Genomic DNA, 26,224 nt, shown 5'->3' with positions numbered 1-26,224 from the left:
TGTGTGTGGCACTGGGGTCCAGGGGAGCCCGGCAGCAGGGGCTAGAGGTGGGGTGGATCCATCACAGCCCTAAGAGCTAATCCTAGGGGGTCTGGGAGCAGGGGCAAGGCGGATATGGCAGTTTATTTGTTTTGGATACTGTGGCTTCTGAGTCTAGTCCCAGCCAGAGGCCAGGGACCATCTTGCCTCCTAGGTGGGATGGCAAGGTATCTTGGGCTTGAATAGGTTAGACTGGTAGAAGGGAGAAAGGGTCACCTCTCTCGTTTTCCTTACGGTATCCACATACCACTTCTAGGACAGAGGGCATGTATTATTTTACCCTGCCTCATTTCAGACAGGTACAGATAGCTAGGACAGAAAATGACAGCTTTTAGGGCGCCAGACTCCCCAGATCTCCTCTCTCTTGGCAAACACAGATGCTCTGGTGGTCCAGCCCTGGTTCCTTCTCCCCTGGGACAGCCTTGTACGCAAGGCTAAGATTCTCCCATGGACTCCACACTGCAGTCGGCTCCTCCTCACTGTCCACGTCTGATCACACCTCCAAGCTCTGCATCCTTTCCAGTGTCTCTCCCTGTCCTCCAGCTTTTCCTGCTCTACCACCTCGGCAGTTACCTTCTCAGGGCAGCACTGTGTTCCTCCCCCAATACAAGTAAGATCACATCACTCCCCTGCTCAAAACCCATCAATGGCCTGGCATTCCTACATCAGCAATGAAAAAAAAGAGGTGTTCATTCATGGGACAACTCCACATAAGCATGCTGTTGAGAAGATTTTGGAGACCGGGTCGAGACTCAGGAGGAAAAATTACTGAGATTAGCAGTCTGAGGCAGTTGTCACAGGGGAAGTGATGGCGCTGGTGACTCTCGGGATACAGTCTTGACAGCTTAGCACAGGATGGCTCCAAGAGATTTCCTGTGTGTACCCCTGGCTCTCTTGCTCTAGCCATACTGAACCTGTGGTTCTCGAACAACGCACTTTTTAAAAATAATTAATTAATTAATTAATTTCTGGCTGCATTGGGTCTTCGTTGCCACGCGTGGGCTTTCTCTAGTTGCGGAGAGTGGGGGCTACTCTTCGTCGCGGAGCACGGGCTCTAGGTGCGCGGGCTTCAGTAGTTGTGGCGTACGGGCTTGTTTGACCCGCGGCCTGTGGGATCTTCCAGGACCAGGGCTTGAACCTGTGTCCCCTGCATTGGCAGGCGGATTCTTAACCACCGCGCCACCAGGGAAGTCCCGACACGCTCTTTTTGACCAAATCTCCCTCCTCCCCAGTCAGCAGGCCAGTGCCTATCCCTAAATAGATGTCACCTCTCTTGACCCCATCTTCCTGTCTGTTCTGTGTTTCCAGAGGATTGTGTGTCTACCCCACCATAGCACTTACCTCACTCCATTGTAATTACCTATTAACTAGCAAATCCTCTCCATCTCGAAGGGCAGTGGCCAGATTGTTCGTCCTTGTATTCTGCCTACTGCTTTACACACTAAGGTTGCTGAACACATGCTTGTTGTTTAATAAGAATGTATTTAGAGCCCACTCCATCCTATTGTTCCTTAAACCTTCCTATCCCATTATCCTCCATCCTTGGCCTCCAAGGAGCATTCCCAGGTGGATCCAGAGCTATCTGCCATATTCCTTTAATCCCGCCCTGTCTGGCCATGGGATGTCTAACACCTTTCAGGGTGTGGTGCCAGGGGTTCGGTCAAAGACCAGTCTGGATGTTACTGTGAAGGTATGATTTAGATGTGATCAACATTTAAATCAGTAGACTTGGAGTAAAGCAGGTTAGGTTATTACCCTCCAAGTGTGGATGGGCCTCATCCAATCAGCTGAAGGGCTTAAAAGACTGAGGTCCCCTGAGGAAGAAGAAATTTTGCCTCCAGACTGCCTTCAGACTCAAGACTGCAACATCAATTCTTCCCTGGGTCTCTAGCCTGTCAGCCTGCCCTGTAGCTTTCAGACTTAACAGCCCCACAATTGTGTGAGTCAATTCCTTTAAATATCTATCTATCATCTGTCTAATCTATCCAGCCCTCCTATTCGTATTCATTTCTCTGGTGAATCCTAATAAACCATTCCCGTCTTGATCCACAGCTTTCCCTCCCTTCCCCTCACCTTCATTATGCATCCCTCACATGTTCCTGCGTGTCTCTTGAACTTTACTACTCTACCCCTCATTTTGTTTTGGTTGTATTTAGCAAGCACGTTCTCCAGACTATAGATCAGAAGACATGGCCTGGGGTAGCGGGTGGGGACAGAAATTTAAAATGTGTGAAACAAAACCCCTAGTGATACACCATTAAATGAACGCAGGTCTCCTGGGTCGTGGGCCTTACAAAGGTGAAACGTTAGTAACCTTCGAGGGCACATGAAGAGGTCCCAGAATTGCTGCCTTCCTGATTTTCAAAACGGTAAGGTTGAACCTGCAATCCATAGCCTAGTGAATTTTAGGTCCATGCCTGGCAAGATGTCTGATCATTGATTGGCCTTTGAACTGGGTTGAGATCCACTACAAGCCACTTAACCTCTCCTTCCGACAGACAGATCAAAGAGGTGCAGCAGCCACAAGAATACCTTGCCACTTCAACAAGGTACTTGGGATTCTACTGTCATCTTTGTCCAAAAAGAATTATGGCCAGGGTGCAAGGACAATTTAATTAGCAGCCACTCTGGGTTACTAGGATATATGCCAAACTTAGAGCCAACTTCTAGAGGTAAGTTACTTGATTTTCTCCGGCCCAGCAGTCTCAGATGGGAGGACAATGGAAAACTCTCGGCAACAACCAGAATTCTAAAATATCGACGGGCTGCAGCAATGGACAGGTTCTGTGGTAAAATTTAACAGGGTAAACATATAAGGCATAGAAGGTCCTGTACTTGAGTTCAAAATACCAACTTCTCATATACTGGAAAGAGGAAGGGGGGCTGGATTTTACTCAACCCAAACATAAGATGCAGTCCTGGGATGTGACCTGAAGGTGACAAGCAGAGTCTGGGATTCTCGTTCTAGTCTGTGCTGCCAGTGAATGCCTGGGTGGAATGTCATGTGCCCTCCGTGGCCCCAGGCTTGAGCCAGGTTCTCGGAGAGCAGCCGGCGTGGGGGAAGGGCATGGCGCCATGGAGGCAGGATGTGCAGAGGCTGAGGGGCTGCAGTCTCTGGCCAGACACCCTGGACCCAAGGTCTTCTCCACCCTTGTGAGCTATGTGGGCAATTTATTTGTTTTCTCTAACCCTCAGTTTCCTAATCCAATCTCATACATTGTTTTGAGGATGAAAGCAGTTCACGTACGTAAAGCCAATTTTGGCACACTGCGTAGCACAGAATAACATTTTTTTTTTTTTTTTTTTTTTTTTGCCGCTGCACAGCATGAGGAATCTTAGTTCCCCAACCAGGGATCAAACCCATGCCCCCTGCAGTGAAAGCGCGGAGTCTTAACCACCGGACCGCCAGGGAAGTCCCACACAGTAACTTTTTAATAAGTATCTGCTAATAATAACTGAAGAAACCCTAAGCTTTGCCAGATTCATAGTAACGTAACAGCTGCCTTCAAGTATTTTAAGGGACCTTATATGGAAGAGAAGAATAAGTGCTCTGAACCATCTTGGAGAGAAGTCACAGGGAGGTTTCCCAGTTCTATGTAAGGAAGAGCTGTTCACTGAGCAGATGGCCGGCAGGTGGAGGTTGTGGTCCTGAGTGTTACAGCACGAGGTCCACGCCATTTGGCAGGGATGCAGTGGGGGAGGTCAGGTGCCTGATGGGTGCTGGACCACTGGAGTCCCATCTAAACCTGAGAGTCTATGATTCTAGGACTTGCTCTCTTGGTTCCTCAGCCTAGAGATATTGGGTTAGGGCTGTTCCTCACAGCCACCCACACACTGAAAACCCCGGAGTCACCACTGAAGACTCCCATCTCAAAGTCGCTTGGCCAACCCCCAATTCACATTTATACTCCAAGTCAGGAGGGGGAAAGCTAAAACTGAGGAGGGCCCAGGCTGCCTTCAAGACTGGGTGGTTTGTGACTTACCAGGATCAAGACCCTCTTTTATACAAAGAGAAAAATGCTAAAAGACAAAGACAAACACAGTCAAAGCCCAGGAAAAGGTGTTGAGTTCGTCCTCCGCTCCCTCTCACACGCCAGGCCCTCCCTCCATGAAACACAGAGGAACAGCCTCAGGAAGACCCCGGATGTTCCGACAGGGTCCTCTTCTGACATGACCTGCTGCGGCTGGTGTTAACGTCGTACCCCAGCAAGTGGCGGGAGGGACGCTACCTGAAGCACCTGCCCAACTCTCCTCTGATAAAGGCTGGGCAGCCAGTCCACAGATGTACAACAGATGGCACCAGAAAAGCTCTGTGAATAAAACTTTAATAATGTACAGCAGAAATTGGACAGGCTCATTCTTATATTAAAACAAAAGATTTCCTATATTACAACTTATTTACATTTGCATACTGAAGAGGTAAAGTGTCTAAGTGGCTATTTTACAGTCCATTCTAATAAAATGTACAAAAACAAACAGAAGTACCGAGAATGCCGTTCGGGGGCCTTGACGGCAACCTAAGAACGGGCTTGGACTTGGTCTGTGAATCCAGAATCCAGAGGTGCAGGTAGCCCTATGGATCAGGGTTAGCCTCAGGGGGCCAAAACCACGGCTTTAGTTTCTTCCCAACTCTCTCACTCCTAACTCTTGGGTTAAGAGTGGTGGCGGTGGGGTTGGGAGCTTCCCCCCAAAACTACTCAGTCTTCCCCGGAGGTGGAGAAGGAGGAGTGTGTGGTGGGGAGAGCAGGGCCACCGGGGGAGTGGGCTAGTGGCTTGGGAGTCCCTGGGTCAAGGAGTGTTGGCAGATCCCAGAGGCTGGCTGCGGCGGGGGGAGGGGACTCTGAGTTCAGTCATCTCCTCTGAGCCGCCAAGTTCTGCCGCAGGGCGGACAGATGGGGCGTCGGCAGGGGTGGGGAAAGAAGGCCCCCCTAATGACACAATTGGTATTCGAGGGAAATTACTCAGTAGCCAGTAATTTGGCTCAGAGGGTTAGGGGAAGATCTCCTTTAACGCAAGGAAAGAAGCGATACAGCAGGAAAATAAATAGGAAGGCCAGGGCACTGGGGAGACCAATGGAAGTCGGGGGAGGGCTCTCCCCTCCTCCACAAGCTTTGGCAGAGAATCGCTGGGCTGGAGGCAGGGATGCTCTGAGGCTGCACACAGTCTGTGCCCCCCCCCGGGGGGGCAGGAAGGGGGCTCCGGATGAACGCAGCGACTGGGGGGGTTCTCACCGCCCGGCCTCTCTGGTGGGGGACAGGTGGGCAGCCTCACTCCTTAGTGGTCTTATATAAGAGCAATCACTCCAGGCTCAAAAGGCTCAGAAGCAACTACGAAAACTTCTGGTCTCAAAACAGTCACCCACTAACTTGAATGGGTTCCATGGTCGGTGCTCCAAGGGTAGGACCCAAGCCTGTCTTGTTCACAGCTGTATCTCCCAGCACCCGGCGCACTGCCTGGCATCCAGCAGGTTCCCAGCGATGTCTGTAGCGTGAACGCCTGCAGGAGAAGCTGCAACCTGCTGGACAACGCACAGAAGGCTAGGGCCCCAGTGCAAAACCCACTTGTGGAACTGGGAGGGGAGGCAGAACGCAAGCGAGACCAACCCCCAGGGCAGAGGAACTCTTGCTGCTGGGTGGGGGGAGCAGGCTCAGGTACAAGGACAGACATTTCCAGTGTGATTGAGCTGTGTGCGTTTGATTGAAGCATTTTTTTTGTGGTTGTTTTTATAGGGATTTCCTTAAAAACAAATAGATTGAGAGGTAATCATCACATAGAGATGGTTTTCCTTTTATAAAAACTTAACAATATTTAAAAAAAGTTAAAATCCAGACCCTCCCAATTAAATTAAAAAAAAAAAAAAAAAAAAGGAAAGAAAAGAAAACCAAACCACTCCAGTTAAGTTATGGCTTCAAAGTTAATATATACCTAAGATATGCTGACGGAATCACCACCCACAACCGTGCTTCCAGACGTCGTTAAATACTACACTCGGTTAAACAACAGGTTCAGCTCGGGCTGTTCCCTTTAGTAAAGCCCCTGAAGTGGATGCAAGTCTCACATCTTCCCTCCACCGTGATCAGATAATCCAGTAAAAGACCCATGCAGATGCCTCCCTCCCGCCCCAGACTCCCTCCCCACTCCTTGCCCCCCCTTCCCTTCCCCACCCTAAATCCACTACCACCAAAAATATACACTGCTGTTTCCAGAATCTGGGATATGAAAGACAGATGAGACATTCCGATCTGAGTCCCAAGAACTGGGCTTCAAATTCCTCGGCCCTTCCTTGACGCTGCCGAGGACAATGCCCTTAGGCTGGCTCATTTCCCACGGTGGCCGCTGACCACAACACCCCAGACTTCCACCAAGATTCTCTCCCTGCCCATCCCAGCCCGCCTCCCTTACATTTGGACCCCAAAGCCTTGCCCGCCACGGACAACCAGGCCAGCTTTGGTTCCACAGTCTGAAATGGAGAAGGAGGGCCAGGCGACACAGGGGAGGGAGACCCACCGTGGAGTGGGGCTTCTGGAAGGGAGGGGAGGAAGACCTCCGGGAGGGGCACCAGGGAAACCAGACGCTGCTCACTACTGAACAGAGGCCCCAGCACGCAGAGCTGGCAAGACGACCACACCCCTGACCTGCACATGCACAGAAAGCTCAAGCAGGTTAAGTGCGCACCTACAGACACACACACACACACACGCGCGCGCGCGCACACACACACACACGTGTAAGGGCGTGGCACAGACCAGGCACAACAGGGGACGCACCTCGGCACATGCATACACAGCTGGACAGACGGGCACTGGCAGTCCCTCCAGGTGTCCCGATGGGGCGGAGGGGAGCACGAGGCCCGGCGGTGCCGAGAGGGGCCAACCTTCTGGTTCCCCGGGCTGCCTCGCTGCGCTGGGGCTGGTCCCAGAGGAAAGCCCTCGGTGCCGCTCAGCAGGGGCCACACTTGCTCCTCCCGGGCCCTCCGAGGCCGCCCGTCACCACGCCAGGCTTCTCGCCAGGTGCGCCGGGCTTTGCAGAACTTCCCACTACAGCCGGCCCAGGCTGTGGCACTGAGTTCTCCACACCATTTGCTCTCAGAGGCTCCGTGCCACTAGGAGGTAAATATAAAAGGTGTCTGTGTCTCAAACCCAATGTGGGAGTGAGCGAGTCTCCCGGGCTCTGTCCCTCTTGTGGGCCAGGCTCCTGGCCACAGAGGGCTGGGCAGAAACGAGAGGTAGGCCTCCATCGGACACCCAACACGGCAGCTCAGCTGTAGGTCCCGTTGCCCGGCAGCGTGTGGGGAGGGGCAGCTAGATCTTCACGTCCTCCTGCACGCTGAGCTGGGAGAGGGTCTTCTTGATGCGCAGCGCGGTCAGGCGGGCTGCGCCGTTGGCGTACCAGCACTCCCGCATCATCTTCCCCATCACCCGCAGTGCCTGCACAGAGACCCCGCCGTCACTCGAGCTTGCCCCCGCCCCCATTGAAGCCTTCCTGGTCCCCAGGCAGCTGTCTCCCCCACCCATCCTCCTTCGGACCCCAGGGAAATGCCCCCAAGCTCCGCCCACCTCCCACCCCCTGCCCTGGGCTCTCCCTTCCTTAAGGGACAGCCTGGGGAGGGGGACCTTCTCGGAAAGCATGGTTGGTCAGCCACTCCCCGGCGTCTGGGTGATCCTGAGAGAAATACCTGCAACGGCCTGTGATCTGAAAATCATTTCTGGAAGGTTTGAGTATCCGTGTTTATGACTGTTTACCGACTGTTTTTTTTAAAGTAGCGCACGTGCCAGGCACAGCAGGGACATCCCCCAGCATGAGCACACACGTGGCTGTGACCCCACGTTCACGTGCAGAGACAGGGTGGTGGAGGAGGAGGAGGCAGCAGCCCCTGAGAGGCAGCCTCGTCAGAGGCAGAAGCTCACGGCCAGGGCCCGGGAGACACAGGCCAGGGGCAGCCAAGGGGTGGACCTGGAAGGTCACCTGTGGAGGGCTACGAAGTCCCCAGACTGCTGTCTCAGGCCAGTGTTTTGCAGATTCCTTTTATCAGTGTGGGACCCGTTTTCCCTAGCGGAGTCCCAACACACAAACAGCCCCGACTGAAGAGGGAGTGGGGTGCGGGCAGCTGAAGACCAGCTCTTTCTGCTCCCCTCACCCTCTGAAGTGAATAAAGCCTGAGGGTTTTCCAAGGAACATTTTGGAAAAGGCTGCTCTGTCAGGCAAAGAGGAGGCTCCATCAAAACGTGAGCTCAGTAATTCCATTCTTCAATGCACGCCTGCCCTCCAGCGGTTACACTCCTTAAAGCAGAGCCACGAGTGACAAGGAGGCCCAAGAGCACTGGCTGAGCAAACCCTGTGCCGCCAAAGACTCTAAGACCCCACAACTCCGATGTTTATTAGGAATCTAGATCATAAATTTGTCCTCATTTCTATTATTTCCATAGAATGTCATCCCCTCCCCGCTTCATCCACCATCACTCCCCAATCCAAATTCTCTACACCCTCCTCGTTTCCAAGTTTTTAGAAAGGCCACGGCCCTCGCAGACATGTCTTCTCACTGACTCCCACCCCCTCATTCTTCTACACCCTTCGTGGACACCTCTTCTTAACTCTTCCACGAAACTCAGCTCACCCCTGTGGCTCCAGAGCCATTTTTCTAGTTGGACAGGTCTAACAGCTCCCGCTCAGTCTTTGTTTTGTCTCTTATCTGTGTCCTGGGACCAAGCCTTTTTCTTCTTCTAGGCTGTCAATTCCAAAGGGGACCCTACAGTGCCCAGGACAAGGGGTCAGTCTATAACACAACAGCACATAATAGTTTGTAATAACCGACATGCTCAGGGGGTAGCCCTGGGGTTGGCCCCATTTTCGGCAAACCCTTTTCTAAGGGAGAGAAATCGGGCAGACAGAAAGGCCACAGGAGAGAGGGGAGCTTCCCACCTCATAACTCTGCCACCAGTTGGGGATGTTGGGGCGGAGCTTCTGGTCGCATACGACCTTCCGCATCTCCTCAATGGAAGGGTCAGAGGGCACTAGGTCATAATATGGCAGCTGATATTCCTCATGGACTCCTGGGAGAAAAGAAAACGTCCACCGGAGTTATCAAAAGAAGGAAGAGATTACTCAAAAGCCAATGACAACACCCATGTTGTGATCTGTAAATACCACTTCCCACTAAGAGGAACTAGGGCTCCTTGGAGAGCCTGGTCAATGCTAGGTATGGGACAAGAGACACACAGGATTAGCCAGGAATATCTTTTTCATAACAAAAAGCAAGGAAACTATCAAAGACTACTGAGGCCATGTCAAAATGTACCGACCTGAAAAGCTCCCAACTGGCCAAAGATGAGAACATTTAAGCAACAGTAAGACCTATGACTTCAATGGAAACAAATATTTTAAATCACCAGTTCATGATGACACTAAAAACAAACAAATAAACCAAAACCTCAGTCACCTTTGTAGGATGATAGGGAATAAACTCATTATTTTGAAAAATGGCAAATAAATGGAAAGAATCAAGTATTTTTCCTGCCTTTCCTCTTCAAATTAAACATCTTGGTAACCAAATAGACAACAGGGGAAGTTTCTCTTTAAAGAAAAAAATCTAGCTAATACATGAAGTTTGACACGATTGGAATACTGGCATTTTTCAACCTCTAATAAATTTGGATTTGGACAATGATCAACAATAGCTGTTAACATCACAAAAAGAGAGATAACCACCATTATATGTGTCTCTTAACAGAAGGATTTTTGTGGAAAAAAATGATTCTAGTCTTTAGATGGAACTCTCATAGGAAATTCACAGAAACAGTAGAACGTGTGAATTCCATAAGAGGCTATCTGGAAAATCTAGACAGGGAAACCCTACAGGACAAAGGACCTGGATTCTCCAATTTTGAAAACTGCAGGAGAAGGGACTTGACCTGGTGTTCCAGTGGTAAAGAATCCACCTTACAATGCAGGGGATGAGGGTTCGACTCCTGGTCGGGGAACTAAGATCGCACATGCCGTGGGGCAACTAAGCCCATGCGCCACAACTACTGAGCTCTCGAGCCTCAACTAGAGAGCCCGTGTGCCGCAAACTACAGAGCCCACGCACCCTGGAGCCTGCGTGCCACAACTAGAGAGAGAAAAAACCCGCACGCCACAACTAGAGAGAGAAAACCTGCACGCCGCAACAAAAAGATCCCGGGTGCCTCAACAAAGATCCCGCATGCCGCAACTAAGACCCGACACAGCCAAAAATAAAATAAAAATAAATAAATAAATAATAAATCTTAAAAAAAAAAAAAACAAAAACCAAAAAACTGCAGAAGAAAAAAATTGAGGGGTAACCTGTAGATTATGAGACTTGAGAGTTATATCAATCAACTGCAGTGGATAGACATTATTTAAACCCTGATTTAACAAGCTGTTTTTTTAAAAAAATTCGCAGACAATTGGGGAAATCTCAACACTGGCTAATGTTATACGATACTAAGAATTACTGTCCGTTTTTTAAAGTGTGATAATAGTACTATATTTTTGAAGTCCTTATCTTCTAGAGCTACAAACTGAAATATTTTCCATAATAAAAAGTTAATTTAAAAAAATCCAATGTAACTTTCTTATGCCTTTTTCCAGAAAAAATTCTGCTGTTCTGAGCTGATGGGACAGATTTTTATTTTTATTTATTTTTTTAGATTAGCATTTATTTTATTATTTCTAAAAAATATTTATTTATTTATTTGGTTGTGCTGGGTCTTAGTAGCGGCTGGCGGGCTCCTTAGTTGCAGCTCGCTGGCTCCTTAGTTGTGGCACGTGGGCTCCTTAGTTGCGGCTCGCTGACTCCTTAGTTGCGGCAGGAGGGCTCCTTAGTTGTGGCATGCGAACTCTTAGTAGCAGCATGCACGTGGGATCTAGTTCCCTGACCAGGGAGCGAACCTGGGCCCCCCTGCATTGGGAGCACGGAGTCTTGTCCACTGCACTACCAGGGAAGTCCCAGGACAGATTTTTAAATGGAGTCTGACTTTGTTAATTATCTAAGGAGCAATTAGCTTAAACTCTGGCCTTGGTCTACCAGAGTCTGAATCCTAGTTTATTAGTGGTGTGACCTTGGATAAATCACCTAATCTGTGACTCATCTTCTTCATCTGCAAAAGGGTGACAATAACAGTACCCACACAGACCTGTGTGACCAGATTTATCTTGATCTGTTTTATCTGTATATCATGATCAAAATTTAAGATGTACAATATCTGGGTGCCTCCTCCATAATTTGGATCTTACCAAATGTATCAAAAATGGAAAAAGGCAGTAAAATACAGAAAAGGGCTCTGCTGGAACACTCATCAGTTTTTGTGTTTTTTTGTTTTTTTTTTGCGGTACGCAGGCCTCTCACTGCTGTGGCCTCTCCCGCTGCAGAGCACAGACTCCGGAAGCACAGGCTCAGCGGCCATGGCTCACGGGCCCAGCCGCTCTGCGGCATGTGGGATCTTCCCAGACCGGGGCACGAACTCGTGTCCCCTGCATCGGCAGGCGGACTCTCAACCACTGCGCCACCAGGGAAGCCCCATCAGTTCTTTTTAATTAATTTAATTTAATTCACATCCACTGACCTGGAATCTCCTACATCAAAGATAAATGGCTGAGGGCAGGGTTCTAGTGGTTCTTGAACTTGATCATGTGGCAGAATACTTGGAAGTCACCATAAAATTCTGATATACTAAGCTGATGATAAAAAATGTTTTCTGCTAAATCTGATACTACCTTTCATTGAGTTCTGATGTGGTTGAACACTTGCAAATGCCAAAGACTTAAGAGAAAACTGCCTAAGAAAAAACTCAATGTGAGAAAATTCTATGCATTAGTAAGCTCTCTCCCACAAATTGAGAAATCACCACTATTATTTTATCAATGAAACCCCACATTCCCCAGGAACATGGCTTGAGAGCCAGTGTGTTAGAATACCCTGCCTCCTTTGTAAAAGAGACCCCTACATTAGTCCTGTGCTATTCCTACCCAGGGCTTTCCCAACCTTGAAAGACCAATAAAGACAATGTGTTACCAAAAAAAAAACCCCCAAATGCCCAAATGAGTCCCCGGAACGGTCACCACAGCATAAAACACTATTCAACAAGCTGGCCCAAAGAGTAAACACACTCTTAGCCCTGCTGCTCCCCGGTCCCCGCCCTCCTCTTGGATGAGAACCCTAAGTGTGACGGGTTCTGGTGCTATAGGCATCTGACAGGCTGTTAGGAGAAAGAAGGCAGGAAAACACTGGCCCCTCAGGTGGTCCAGCACTCTGGACTGTGAGGTAGGAGCCAGAGAAGGCAAGAAGAAAGGTACCTCCAGAGTTGCATCTTCGAGCAATCTCCCAGTACACGAGCCCAAGGGCATAGATATCAGCACACTTAAAGGAGTCGAAGTGCTTCATGTTGATGGTTTCATCAAGTACTTCAGGGGCCATGTATCTGCAACAGCAAAGGAAATGTGATCATGCATAGAAAATGATGACTTCTTTCTCAACTCAAAGTACTGATTCAAGGGCCCCCTGAATGTGCGACAGCATCACCCCAAGACAGCCCCTTGGGGAGGAGGAAGTGAGGGATTCTTATTATTGCAAACTCCCAGGCTTTGGATTCGAATCTAAACACCTTAGCAAGGCTTGGTAATACTAGCCTACTCTTATTTCTACCTCTATTTTTTAACCGCCAAGATTTATTTTAAGCATGTTTTGATTTCTTGGCAGAGGTATGTGTACTGCAGGTCACAGAGCAGGAACAGTACATAATATCTGGCTGCTACTGGGGGCTTGGACTTTATTCAATGCAGCCAATAATGGGTTGAGCTTAAATTTCAGTCTGAACTTCTTTTGTTATCTTACCCGTGCAGGTTAAGTGAGAATTAATTCTAGATAGTCATCAGAGGCCCACTCAGTTAGTTCATGAGTACTGCTTGAGCCACTCCCCACTTCCCACAGAAGGCAAATCCGCTCACCTCAGGCCTCACACTTTGGGGCCTGGGTGGCTGCAATCATTCAGGTCAAAAGGAAGGGGGAAAAAAAGCAGCAGCACAATTAGTGAAATTCACTGAGACTCAGCAGAGAAACAGCCCTCCTCTTCCATCCTATGAAAAGTTGCATTTCCAGCTCGTGAAGTCGATCTGGAGTCACAGTCAATCTGTTCCTTATTTCCTTTTTTTTTTGGCCATGCCATGAGGCCTGTGGGATCTTAGTTCCCCGACCAGGGATTGAACCCAGGCCCTCGGCAGTGAGTGCTCGGAGTCTTAACCATTAGACCAGGGTATGCCATGTTCCTTATTTCTTACTTCACTTCTCTATGACGCGGGAAGGAGGCCCATAATCCTTACGGGGGTCCCTCATCTCCACCCTGGACTACCTGTGCTCTAGCTTGGCAAACCTGCTCTCTACACCCTAAGCAAAACATGCTCCCTGCCTCCTCTAGGGTCCTGCACAGGCCACCCCTTCAGACTGCAACACTTTCCCTCTCCCCCAGCCAAGCCTGGTGCCTAACTCCCTTCTAAATCTTGCTCCAGGTTCTCTTTCTCCATGGCCTCCCCTGTCCAATGCACCAGCACCTACGGGTATAGGGTCCTCTGGAGCTGTGCCGCTGGCACTTGTATCTGCGCGATGCAACCTGTGTGGCTTTCCAGTGTGGGGAACAGGTGTTCAATTCAACTGCCAGCTGTCAGAGTAAGGACCACTTTGCCTTCTCCCGTGCAGATGGGCAAGGGCTACTCAGTACAAGTGTCGGGCAAGTGCAAAGGCCCAGGGCCTTCCTACCGTTTGGTTCCCACCCTCTGGTTGGGGGCAATGTCGATGGTGTCCGTGACTGCATCGTGACGGACAGCCAGGCCCAGGTCTGCGATGGCACACATGCCATTTTTCTTCACCAAGATGTTCTTTGACTTTAAGTCTCGATGAGCAATTCCAGGCTTCCCTAGCAGAGAAAAAAAACAAACAAAAAAAACCCAGGGATCTTTAAAGAAGGACAGTACAAGTGTTAAAAGCATAGTCTCTGCAGCCACACGTATGGGTTCAAGTCCTCGTTTTGCTCCCCACTAACCCAGTAACCCTGGAAATGCAACTTAACCTGTCGATGCATTGGTCTTCTCATCCATAAAATGAGACTAAACACCAGTACTTACTTCATGGGAATGTTGTAAGGATTAAATGTATTGTATTAACTTAGGTAAGTCAAGAGCTCAGAAGGGCATGAGTATGAGCTAATATTACTATATTAATACTACTCCTGCTCGCTTTCCCTGAACTAATAAGCTCCCGTATAGAATTGCTGAGGACTTCAGAGAGAAGCTGCTATGCTAGCTAGGTTCTCAGAACCAAACGGGGGAGGTAAGGACTGCTACTTTCCCTGGAGAGCCTAGCAACAGGGTCAAACTTTCGTGGCTGGTTTGCTGTCACAGGCAGCAAGAGCTGCTGCCCGGTCGACGAGGCACCAAGGAGCAGTGTGCCACCTGCCAAGCCCCAGGAGCTCCCAGAGAGCTGATGTCAGTCAACAAGCAGGGGTGCCCGAGGTCGTCTTCCTTCAGGAGGGCCCTCCTAAATTAGCAGAGCCCCGTGTCTAACCCATCAAGCTGACCCAACGATGAGCGTGTGAACTCACTAAACTGAGGCTCGGCACAGTAGTTCATCCGATTTTCTCAGTCCCTTCCTCTAGCAGTGAACCGTGGGCGTCTGAGATGACCACTCAGTTAACGCCAGTCTCCCAACCAACAACCACGCCAGCCCTCTGGGGACAAACAACCAACACTTCCGTCAGGAGTTCCCCCCAGGAGCTCTGAAGGCGGAGGCAACCTCTTGTTCTCGCCGGAGTGAGGCCCAAGCTCCTCTCGCTTAGACCAGAGCCCAGTCCCTGAGGCCCAGATCCAGCATCCTCAGTGAGAAGGAGTTCTGGGAGCTCGGTGGGGATGGGAGAGGTCCACTCACCTTGGGTGCCCACAATCTCCATGTGCAGGTGTGCCAGACCGCTGGCAGCAGACAAGGCCAGCTTAATCATCCCCTCGATGGTCACCGTGTACCGGTTTAGATAGTCAAACAGGGAGCCGTGCTCATGATAGTCGGAGACAAGCCACAGTTGTGTCCAGGTGCCGTTATCTGCAGAGAACCACAGAGGAGTTCCAGAAAAGGCACAACTACCGGCAAGAAGGTCAAGGTAGGAAAGGAAGAGTATGTGTGTGACACAAACCCCAGTTAGACCCCTGCACTCCCCGCTCCCTGCCCCTACACCTCCTGAGGTCCCTCCGTGCCCGTCTCACCCACCACCGTCCACAGCTTTAGGCTCCAGGAAGGACAGAACAGCCTTTCTTTCTTAGACCTGCTCCCTTACTTCTCGTAGGTAGGATTCTGAACCGCGCTCCCTGATTACACCCAAATTTGAAATGCGAGGCACCCCGAAGAGGAAGCACATGCTTAGGCAAAGTAACAGGATCATCTGTTTCTTTTGCAACGCTGCTTCTGATCCTGACAAGACCCGCTCATCGAAACATGACTGGCTGCACCCACCCCTGCCAAGAAGGAAGGCTTCGCAGGCCCTCCTCTGTGCTCCAAGACCCTTCGAGCACAGCCCAACCCGAGCGCCAGGCTCATTTGTAGCAGGTCCTTGAAGTCCATTGCTCTTACCAGGCTATGAGCTCTCTGTGAGAGGAGGAAAGAGCTCCTTTGTGCATTATTGTGTTCCAGGCCAAAAATGCTTTTCAACGCATGAAGAGCACACTTACAAGTATTCCAGAGAGGAATCTTATCATCTTATCCTCAGAAGAGCAATGGGAGGTGGCGAGCACACACTCTCATACTAGGGGAGAGGGGTATGCAGTGTACAGCGGGAAGGAGGAGTGGGAAGAAGGGAGGGAGAAAAAGAAAACCCCAAAGCTGGTAATCTAATTAGCTTGTGCTGTTGTCAATAAGAAGACTGGAAATTGGATTGAGATCTCCCGAATTCCAAGCTGGCCCTAGCTCCAGGACACTATACCATCCATATCATGTTAAAAAGGCAAGAACAAAGGAGTCCGATCTTTCTCCTCCCATGGCCCTCGTGTGGGTTTCAACAGCCAGATCCTACTCACACAAGCTGCCAGAATCAATACAGGGAGTGGCTCCTGGAAAAGCACCAGCCTCTGTTGCCCTGATTAGGAACGAGGGGTCCACTGAACACACCCCTTTACACTCAACTAGCCCTGACATCTTGAGGACCCTGCCCATAAGTTAGAAGGGAAGACATCTTCTGACCCTCTAAAATTTATGTCAGATTTAAATGAATAATAAAAAGGTAATGCTGTTTGAAAAAGGCACAGCTTACTCAGAGTGAGTAAGGAATTCTCTCTTCCCCTTCCTCCCTTGTGTGAGAGGTCAAGTCTCTTCAGCCTGGGGGCAGCTGAGGCCACTACAAACCGCCACGGCAGTGTGAGGAATGAGCAGCCTGCTGTTGTTTTAGGAAGGAAAAACAAACACTTAGCATCTTCCATAGCCTTTGCCAGCACCAACTTCTGAAAATTACTGGACCACGGAGCAAACTGTGTCCTGACCGCCAGAGACACTCTTCTAAAATGTAAATGCCTTCAGCCACGGTCTTTCTGACTTCACGTGTGCTACCTGCCGAGCTGTCTGTCGGCTGTCCCCTCTTCCTGGGCACTGTAAGGTCAGGGACTGTGTCTTGTTCTTATGTGTGATGATTCCAGGACCAGACAGTAGCCAGTGAATATTACTGAATAAATAAATGCAATTTCGATTACTACCCACTGTCTATAATAAAATACAATCCTCTCCAAAAGGCCCTTCCTAATCTGGCCTCTGCCACCTCTCCACGCATGTCTTTGGCTGGAACATCCCAAGTTACCTGCAGGTTCCCAAAGACACTTGCCCTTTGCACATGTCTGGAGTGCTCTTTTCACTCGTTTTTCTTTCTGACCAACTCCCTGCCACCTCCGCCTCAATCCAGCTTGGGTATGATATCCGTGATCCCCATCTCACCCCCAATTTGTGCTCACCAGAACAGCTGTTGTTTGATTACTTCCTAAAATCAATCACTAGTTTGTCTCTTTGCTAGTCAGTGGGGTCCTTAAAAATGAGCACATGCCTGGGCACACGAGACAGACTCAAAAACTACAGCCAAATCAGCAGAGAGAGGGGGGAGGAAAGAAGGAACCTCAGGTACAAGCGGACCAAAAGCTGAGCTTGCAGGCCACGGGGGAGCACCCGGGGGGAGGCAGGCCGTGTCTCTGCTGCGCCCGCCCCACTGCAACAGTGTGTATGATGCTGGTCTGTCACACAGCGTGGATCGCATGCTTTTCCAGGGCCATCCTTTCCTGGCAGGGGTTGAAGCCCCCCTTCTTCGTTCCAACCGGAATGAATGTAAATTTACTGGAGCCCCTGCAGGGACTACCCTAGGGGTGGGTTTGGGAGTCACCACAGAAGGGAAAGTGAGCAGGTAGGATGAGGGTTTATTTATCGACTTAATAACTGCTTATTTACTTGCTTAATAACCTGGATTTCTGTACAAGCTTTTCATAGAAGAGAAGTTTGAAAACCATCGCCTTGCTCAGATCCTCTTGCTGTGGGTAATAACTATAAAGGCAAACAAAACTGTGCTGTCCCACAACCGTTCAGTTTCCGCAGTCACTCCTCCATCTGGGACTGCTGTTGGCTTTGGGACACCCCGTATCCAAACCCAGCCCTTTACCTTTATTGTCAGCAGCAATAAACCCAAGGATGTTTTCATGGCGCAGCATGACTGTCTGGTATATCTCTGCTTCCCGGAACCAAGACCGCTCTTCACGAGAAGAGAATATTTTCACAGCCACATCACCACCCCTCCAGCGGCCGCGCCAAACTTCTCCAAACCGGCCCTTGCCAATAATCTCCTGTAAAACGATGGTTCGGGCCACTGTGCGCTGGACAAAAAGGGGTAACCCTATGGACCAAAGAATGGAAAGAAAGCAGACATTTGTGTATTTGCTGAACTTTGCAATGCCCACTCTCACTGCCACACTGGAAAAGCCCTTATCACAGTGCCTCCATTCTACACTGGTCCACTGACCACGGAGAGCTCGGCTGCCCCTGCATCACGTCCAGGTAATCCTCCGGAGGTCTAAGCTGTGCAGCACTGAGAGTGAGTGAGCGAGGACAGGGAAACGTGTACGATTAGCTCTTCCTCATCTACGCAATTTCTCCTCCCAGTTAGTATGGACGACAGATCTGAATATAAATGTCTGACCGGATTTACTAACTCTTCAGCCAGCCTCCCAGGGGCCAATCCACCTACAGCTGCTTTATGTGGAAGAGGAAAGTGGAGGTTTGAGTGCTGGGAGCCGCCTCTGGCTGCTCCGCTCATTGGCCACTGGAGGGCAGTGCTGCGTGGCCCATGAAAGCCGACGTGTGGTCAGGGCCCAACAGGCTCCCACCTCTCCCCAAAGAGATCAAAGTTCTGCTCACTGGGAGCTCCAGATGCAGGACGCGGGACTACCCAGGCTTATTCTAAGATTACCTTTACTGTCTTTACAGGACTCCGTTATCGCCTCCTTTGACCCATGCAGTAAGTGTCTCCCTGTCTCTCCAATCACCCCCACCACCATGACTCTTAACTCTCCCCCTCTCCCTGACCAAACAAATAAACGTGTCATTAACTACGAAGTTGTTTACTGTATGTTTAATACTATGCAGGAGGCACTTGCATAAATGATCTCATTTCCTCACAACCACCTATATGGTAGGTGTTGTTATTATGCCCATTTTACAAATGAGAAAACTAAGCATCAAAAGGGAAGGCTAAAAAAAAAAAAAAAAAAAAGGGAAGGCTAAGTAACTCATTCAAATTCCTACAAGCTGTAAATGGCAAAGCATCTAAGACTGACTCCAAGGTTTATGCTTTTAACTCCCACAGTACAGAGCCATCAAATGCTTCTCAATTTAGCCCCCTCCTCTCCAGGTCCCCCCTCGCTGGCCCTCGTCCCAGCCCTCCTTTGCAAGACTTGCAGTGGGCCTCCGTGCCTCCCAGCTCACCTGCCTTGCTTGCCCTGCCCTTCCAACAGGGGTCATAAAGCACAGCAGCGCAAGGCTTTCCCACCCTGGCCCTGGGACAGCGTGCTGGCCTCTTGATCATTCCCTAAACACCCAGGGAGCGTTCATGGCTTTCCATCCTTCTTTTGCTCAAGGGTTTTCCCTTGGCCTGGAATGTTCCCTGCCCCCTTACCACTCTCAAAACGTCCGACTCATGACCCCTTTAGACACGACCTCCTCTGTGAGACCCTTCTCCACAATCTCTTCTCTCCAATCCTGGCTCGGCCTCTTTCTCATTTTGTTCACCCTGTATCACCCAGAGGGTATTCAACACATACTTTGTTAGTGTGAATTGAAAGTCACACAAGCAACAAGGACTTATTACTTTAAGTCCACAGAATTAAAACCCCAGCACCTTGGAAGCTTTGCATATTCTGAATTAAGAATGGACTAAACCATCCAGAGAGGAATAGTTATTAATCATTTTACTCCAGATGGCTGGGTAACTGCCCTGGACCTGCCCTAACCTCAACTAATCCTGATCTTAAAAAAGACTCCAAAAAACCCAAGCAACCCTCCTCCAGCAGCAAGTCAAGTCACAGAGTCAGTCAGTTCTAACCACTGCCCTACCCTCTTTCAGCAAAGAACAAGCCATATACTTTCTCTCTTCCAAAAATATGCAGCTTTTAAATATATCCATCATCTTGGCACTCTCTACTGCAGAGCTTAATAAAGGCAAAACCACAGAAACTCAGGAGATGTCAGAGCTCAAAGTATTCCTGTGCTCAAGAAGGGATGTCTGGCCATGACTGATGGCATAATTTCCCTACAGAAGAGTCTCGTCACATGGCGAGAAAACATACATAAACACGCACAAAACTCTCACAAATATGATCCTGTCTGTCTTAGTTAGAATGGTAACAGTGACCTTTGTGGATGATTTTTTTCTAAAGGAAAAGAATACCACCGTCATTAAAATAATTGTTTATCTTCATAAAAAGACTCTTTTGCAGTCATAGCCACATCTACTAGCTAGCTGAGCTCTACCCTGAGACTGAGACAACCCAACTTCCTTTATCCTAAATTCTAGTCTCAAGTCAAGGTCCACCTAAGAAAGGCTTGGTCACTAACAGGCAGCTCTGGAAGTGGTGCTGACGCCATGCTGGAGGCCCCAGCTGCCTTTATTTCAACCGCCACCAAAAACCCTTGGGTTGGGCTTCCCTGGTGGCACAGTGGTTGAGAGTCCGCCTGCCGATGCAGAGGACACGGGTTTGTGCCCCGGTCCGGGAAGATCCCACATGCCGCAGAGCAGCTGGGCCCGTGAGCCATGGCCACTGAGCCCTGTGTGTCCGGAGCTCCCGTGCTCTGCAACAGGAGAGGCCACAACAGTGAGAGGCCCGCGTACCACAAAAAGCAAAACAAAACAAAACAAAACAAACCCCTGGGCAACTGGCACAAGTCAATGATTCACCCAACCCTGGCTCTCGGCTTTACTCGGTGTCCTTAAACTCCCCTGGCGGTTGCTCGCAGATCAATGATTAGCTGCCACCACCTCACAGGAACCCGGCACACTCCTGTTTCTCAAAAGGGGCCCTGAAACTGAGTACTCCACTGCTCAGGTGGAACCAGGTGAATTTTAATAGCTGTACAGTTACAAGACTTGGAGAGGCAGGGATTCTGGAATGGAGAGTTTTGCACCTGACCTTTGGAATTCCAGAGAATGAAAGATTTTCTGTGAACCCTATTATCTTATCTTATTACGTGTCAGACTCCAAAAGAAGGGGAATTATGAAAGCAAATGGCCAGCCTTCTTCCTGAACACTCCATCCTGCTGGGAAGCAGCGATGAAGGCCAACAGCAGACACGAGGCCTGAAGAAGCGGTACCTGAGCCAGACCCCGACGTGGAGAGGTCGTAGACGAGATCCTGGAGCGTCTTGTCCTTGGAGAGACACATCTCACACGAGGGGTCCTCCATGTCCAGCCTCTGGCGGTTGTGATAGACGCGCTGATGATAGTTAATGACAAGGAAAACAATGATGATGATGAGAAACAGGAGGAACACTGGGCCGGCAATAATGCCCACCAGCTCCACAGGGCCCCACATGGAGGGGTGCTCAGGCTCCTTGAGGTGACCTGGGTCAGGTGAGAGAGGAGAGGGAAAGAACAGAGTAAAAATGAGGGAATGCCACGGCCTCATTTTTCCCCGGCTCCTCCCTCCAGGTGGAAATGACCTTTTCCTCTCCCTGTGTTCAAGGTGCCCTTGATCTCTCTGGTCTTACTGGGCTTTGTATCTGCTTGGATGCTCTCAAATGCAAACCTCTCTAGTTAAGGTACCCTTTGCAACAGTCAAACCCACAACCCGCTCTGTAATTTCACAGCATTTCATGGTGCTCTTCCCACCTCGACGCCCCAGGCACGTGCCATGTTCTGCTCCTCCACTTGTGACGGCCTCTTGAAGCTCGGCCCGGTCTCTCTCTTCCTCCTCTGATCTCCCCAGTCATACCTCCTAAATGGCGGACCTGTGAAGGGTGGTGTCTAATACTCCTCAGCCTTGATGGCCGTCCTTTCCAGCTCTAGTTCCTCTTCCCATTTTGCCATCACCATCACGCCAGAAGCTCCCTTCAGATGGCTTAGGGGCTGCCTCCTTTGGGATCAGCCCCAGGCCCTCCCGTGGGGATCCCTGCCTGGCTCTTCCACATCCCACCAGCTGCCAATGGCTGCTCAGCCACGACCCAAATCACAGCTTTCACCTCTGCGGCTCACTCGACATTCTGTTTCCCCCATCCTCGAATCTACAGACCGGACTTGGGAGGAATGCCATCCCATGTCACCTCCGGGAGCATCAAAATGGCACCTTTACCTATCCTCCAACAAAGGGATGGGGGCAGAGTAGAGAAGGATGAAACGACAGGGGTGCCCTACCTCCACGATGAGCCAATAGTCCAACAAGGGTGTCCACTCACCGCTGGGCACCCTCAGGTCGATCTTGTTGCAGAAGTCAGTATAGCAGCAGTGCGTGTTGCGCAGATCCTCGGAGCTCAGGCAGTAGAAGGGCTTCCCAGCGGGGACCAGCTCCACTTTGGGGATGCAGGTGCGCACGTGGTGCTCCATCCCATCCAGGTTGAAAATGGAAACCATGCAGGCCCCATCTGTCTCACACGTGTAGTTGGCCTGTAAGCAGCTGGTGCACGCACAGAGCAGAGCTGCAGGAAATTTGGGAGTGGACATTGACATCAATGGTGAGATCTTATGCTGCTAGGTCCTTTTCCAGACTTAGAATACGATCCCCTAGCATACTTGATGTTCCAAAATAAGGCGCTTATGTAGAGATGGGGCCAGAAAGGTGACATCGTCAGTGGGGGCCCAACCTTTTCACCTGTTTATTCTGCTCACAACAAGGCTTTCTGGGTCCCACCATTGTCCTCTAAGTGCTCTAGTTTATGCCTACAAGAAACAGAGAAACTGCCTTTTTAACTTTGCTTTAGACTTAGACTTATTTTAAAAAATTGTTTTGTGGCTAGGAAAGAGGTCTTCCTTTAAATTTAGAAGCCTGAGGATGGGAGGAAGGCACCTTCCCTTCAGAGACTAGACGACCCCTCTCCCCACATACTCCATCTGACACCACCCAGGTTCCCTGGAGCCATCATCAACCCCATCTCCTTTCTCTGCACCAGGAACGCCCACAGTTTCCTGAATGCAGTGTGCGTGCTCTCACACATGCTTTTGCTGCAATGCTTTTTTTCCTAGCTAATTCTTACAAGTTCTTTAAAATTCAGCTTAAACGTCACTTCCTTTGAAAAGCTTCCCAACTAGTCCAACAACCTCCTCCATCCTTTAGTCCCCAGCAGGTGCCTCTCTCAAGAGGGGCAAAAAGAACACCCTCCAAAGAAGATAATATTAGTGCCTACCTCATACAGTCATTGTGAGGATTAAATGAGCTAATGCACAGAAAGTGCTCGATAAATCTAACCCATTCTGAAAGGCCACTGGATATCACTTTATTATTTTTTTTAAAATTTATTTATCTTATTTATTTATTTTTGGCTGCATTGGGTCTTCGTTGCTGTGCGCGGGCTTTCTCTAGTTGTGGCAAGCGGGGGCTACTCTTCGTTGCGGTGTGCAGGCTTTTCATTGGGGTGGCTTCTCTTGTTGAGGAGCACAGGCTCTAGACCACAGGCTCAGTAGTTGTGGTACACGGGCTCAGTAGTTGTGACTCACGGGCTCTAGAGCGCAGGCTCAGTAGTTGTGGTGCATGGGCCTAGTTGCTCTGCAGCATGTGGGATCTTCCCACACCACGGCTTGAACCCATGTCCCCTGCATTGGCAGGTGGATTCTTAACCACTGCGCCAACAGGGAAGCCCTGGATATCACTTTAAAAAGTACTATATATATATTTTTTTCTTTCAGATAGGTAGTACACACAATCATCTCTGGAACTAATGAGTTTGGCTGGGTGTGTATTATCCCTAAGTGTGCACTGTTGACAGGAAATTACTGTAAATGATTTTGGTGCCTCTGAAAGCTAGTTCGGCAGCCCTGGAATCTGAAATCCTTTATTTATCCGTCTAACAAGAATAGCACAGACAGCAGCCGTTGGTTCTCCCCAGCACTGTCTCCCATGAGCCTAACCCAGCCCTGACCCCTTGGGATGGGCAGGAGGGTGGCTTGAGCCACTAGGATACTGAGGTTGGGACTCACAGTGCTGAACAAAGCATTCGCCCAGCGGGGATGCAGGTGGCAGGGCCCACCCGAGGCCCCGACTGGACACTAAGTGAATACTATCTGGATCCCAAGAGGGAACATATTCAAACTATGGCCCCTGGAGAAGAGACATTTATGACCAGTCCCGTGAAAAACTAGCCTGTCGTAACTCACCCCTTTCGGCTGTAAACAGTCTATCTTTGTCTCTTCCTCTAAAACACTGGAAGGCATCTCCTGGCTTTTCAAGTCCAAAGACAGATTCTAAATATCTCAGGGTCCAACCCCCTCCTTCCCCAGGCTTTCTGTAAGTGACACGATCCTTGCCATCCCCACCACGGAAACAAAGGAGGGCGAGCACAGACAGGTAAATGGACAGCGTGGATCTTCACTGCACCGCCTGTGGGATTTTTCTCACAGCGTCTGATCAGAACCCTTTCTTCTGGGAGAAATTCCAAAACACGCAGCTACCTGCTGAAGGGCTCGGGTAGTGTTATATTTTAAAGGCAGGAAGTTTAAAGCAGGTACCCTTTAGACTAGGATCCCAAACATAAAAGGAATTTTAAAAGTAAATTCCTTCTAAATTTCCTTCTTCTTGCTAACTGAAATTTACTTCTGCGACTCTCAGAACACTCAGCCCAAACCTCTTTGACTCACCCTGGAGTCCTGACTACTCATCCACGAGTGCAAACGCCCATTCCTCTTTGTGTCAATGGGGACATTCAGGCACAAAAGGGGTCCCCGTGGCGCGCACACGATGTCCGGCTATGAGAACAGCCTCAGGTCTATTTTGGGAAGCAAGAAGGGAAAGCGAACAACTCCCAGAGGGCTATTCTGAGCACAGTGGGACACGCGGGCCAGACCCGCAGCCGCCTTTGGAAAAGCAGCTCACTTCAGAGTCCGTCAATTAGCAGGCAGGGAACCAGAGCCTCTGCTCCCAGACACGCACTCTCCTTTCCTTGGTTCATGGCCTCTTTCACAGTGATTCATTCTGGAGAACGAGCACACCCACACGTGGCTCATTATTTTTGGGAAGTACTTAAACAATCCTGGTGTAAGACAGGAAAGAACAAAAGTGATGAAATCTATGCTAGACGGGACGAAGAACGGAACTGGGAGCAGGGCCGTGCGGCTCTGGGATAAGGGACTGGGCAGGTCCCTGACTCTATCTGGGCCTTGGCCGCCCAACCAGAAAATACCATTTATGTTACAGAGATGGTATGAAGATCAGCCCACATCTGCTAAGTGCCGGGGGTACTCCGAGAAGACTGCTCACATCTGTGTACATCTCTGCTTTTACAGAGTGAGAAGTCTGAAAAAGCTATTTTTGCGATAACCATCACTACTGCCCACACCACTGCAGAGGTTTCAGTTACTCTCACTAGAGCCACAGGAGAGCATCATGGCAGGAACAGGCCACACAGACCCAGGGCTCAAATACCAGCTCTAGTGTTAGTCACATGGCCTTGAGCAAGTTAGTAACCTTCCTGCACCCCAGCTGCCTAATCTGTAAAGTGGAACTGTTAATTACTTCACAGTACTATGAAAGAATTACATGAAATAAGAGATTTTAAAAGTGCTTAGCAAATAGATGCTCAATGAATTTCAATCCCTCCCTTCAATATAAAACTCAAGTAAACACATCCACGTACAATGTGTCTCTCTAACCACGAATTAGGAAGTGCCAAGTGACAGCAAGACCACAGCAAGGAACTGCTGTTTGAGTCTCAGCTCTGCCAGTAACTGGTCGCGTGGTTTTGGGCAATTCATTTAACCTTCCTGAACCTCATTTTCCTCACCATTAGCCAGAAAGAAGGGGCTGAACCAGATGACCTCTAAAATCCTCCAGTTGAAATCTGAATCTAGTTTGCTTTTAAATTCACATTGTCTGTATCACTGATTCAACACTGGGAAGTTCTGCTTTAATTCCATATACCTTTTCCTGAACTTTAAAGACAGACTAGTCTTTAAATTATCTTCTGTTAATATTCATTTTTCATTGAAACAAAGTAAGTGACAATAAAATTATAAAAACATCTGAATTTACTAAAACTTTACTAGCACACTAAATCACAAACCTAATTTTGATTTCTTTGAAAAGTTAAATCTGGACTAATGATCACAGGCCTTTATAATCTGTTTCATAGTGACTCATCAGGTGAAATCCACCTACTACACATGTGTAGGTAAACAACACATACCTAAAACTCTCAGTGTTCCATCACCAAAGAGTTACATAGTAGAAACAACACAATTAGGAAAGCCAATGGCAGAAGAGTAACAAAATCAATCTACAGAAAAGCAAGTGGTCAGAGTGAAATTCTCACTAGCACAGCATTTTGTTACTAACAAGCTAGTCAAACCTGAACTAAAGACATTTTGGCAGGATTTGAACATGGTTCCAAAGAATGATTAGAAGGCAGTCTGTGGTAGGATGTCAAAGCAAATTTGATTTGTGAGACAAGCTGTGTTTGGAGGAAGGGTGACAA

The 26,224-nt window shown here is 49.3% G+C and overlaps 1 protein-coding gene across 7 annotated transcripts in view; it reads right to left on the bottom strand.

The window, feature by feature from the left end:
• Positions 1 to 4,343: 4,343 nt before the first annotated feature.
• ACVR1B (activin A receptor type 1B) overlaps positions 4,344 to 26,224 on the bottom strand; it is a 35,300-nt gene continuing 13,419 nt past the window's right edge. For 2 of the 7 annotated variants that reach the window (XM_067009337.1, XM_067009334.1), the window contains exons 2-9: positions 22,001 to 22,240; positions 20,922 to 21,170; positions 17,721 to 17,951; positions 14,972 to 15,139; positions 13,808 to 13,964; positions 12,352 to 12,476; positions 8,959 to 9,089; positions 4,344 to 7,466 (exon numbers count right to left, since the gene is read on the bottom strand). In XM_067009337.1, the coding sequence (XP_066865438.1) occupies positions 7,341 to 7,466; positions 8,959 to 9,089; positions 12,352 to 12,476; positions 13,808 to 13,964; positions 14,972 to 15,139; positions 17,721 to 17,951; positions 20,922 to 21,170; positions 22,001 to 22,175 (1,362 nt within the window). In that variant the 5' untranslated portion in view covers positions 22,176 to 22,240 and the 3' untranslated portion in view covers positions 4,344 to 7,340. Of the gene's footprint in view, positions 7,467 to 8,958; positions 9,090 to 12,351; positions 12,477 to 13,807; positions 13,965 to 14,971; positions 15,140 to 17,720; positions 17,952 to 20,921; positions 21,171 to 21,959; positions 22,241 to 26,224 lie in introns of all 7 variants that reach the window. The other 5 variants (XR_010835811.1, XR_010835812.1, XM_067009339.1 and 2 more) reach the window with 5 other exon arrangements.

The sequence above is a fragment of the Kogia breviceps genome, chromosome 12 (genome assembly GCF_026419965.1).
Source record: "Kogia breviceps isolate mKogBre1 chromosome 12, mKogBre1 haplotype 1, whole genome shotgun sequence".
In the NCBI taxonomy this organism is placed as follows: domain Eukaryota; kingdom Metazoa; phylum Chordata; class Mammalia; order Artiodactyla; family Physeteridae; genus Kogia; species Kogia breviceps.
This window is presented reverse-complemented; position numbering and strand designations above follow the sequence as displayed.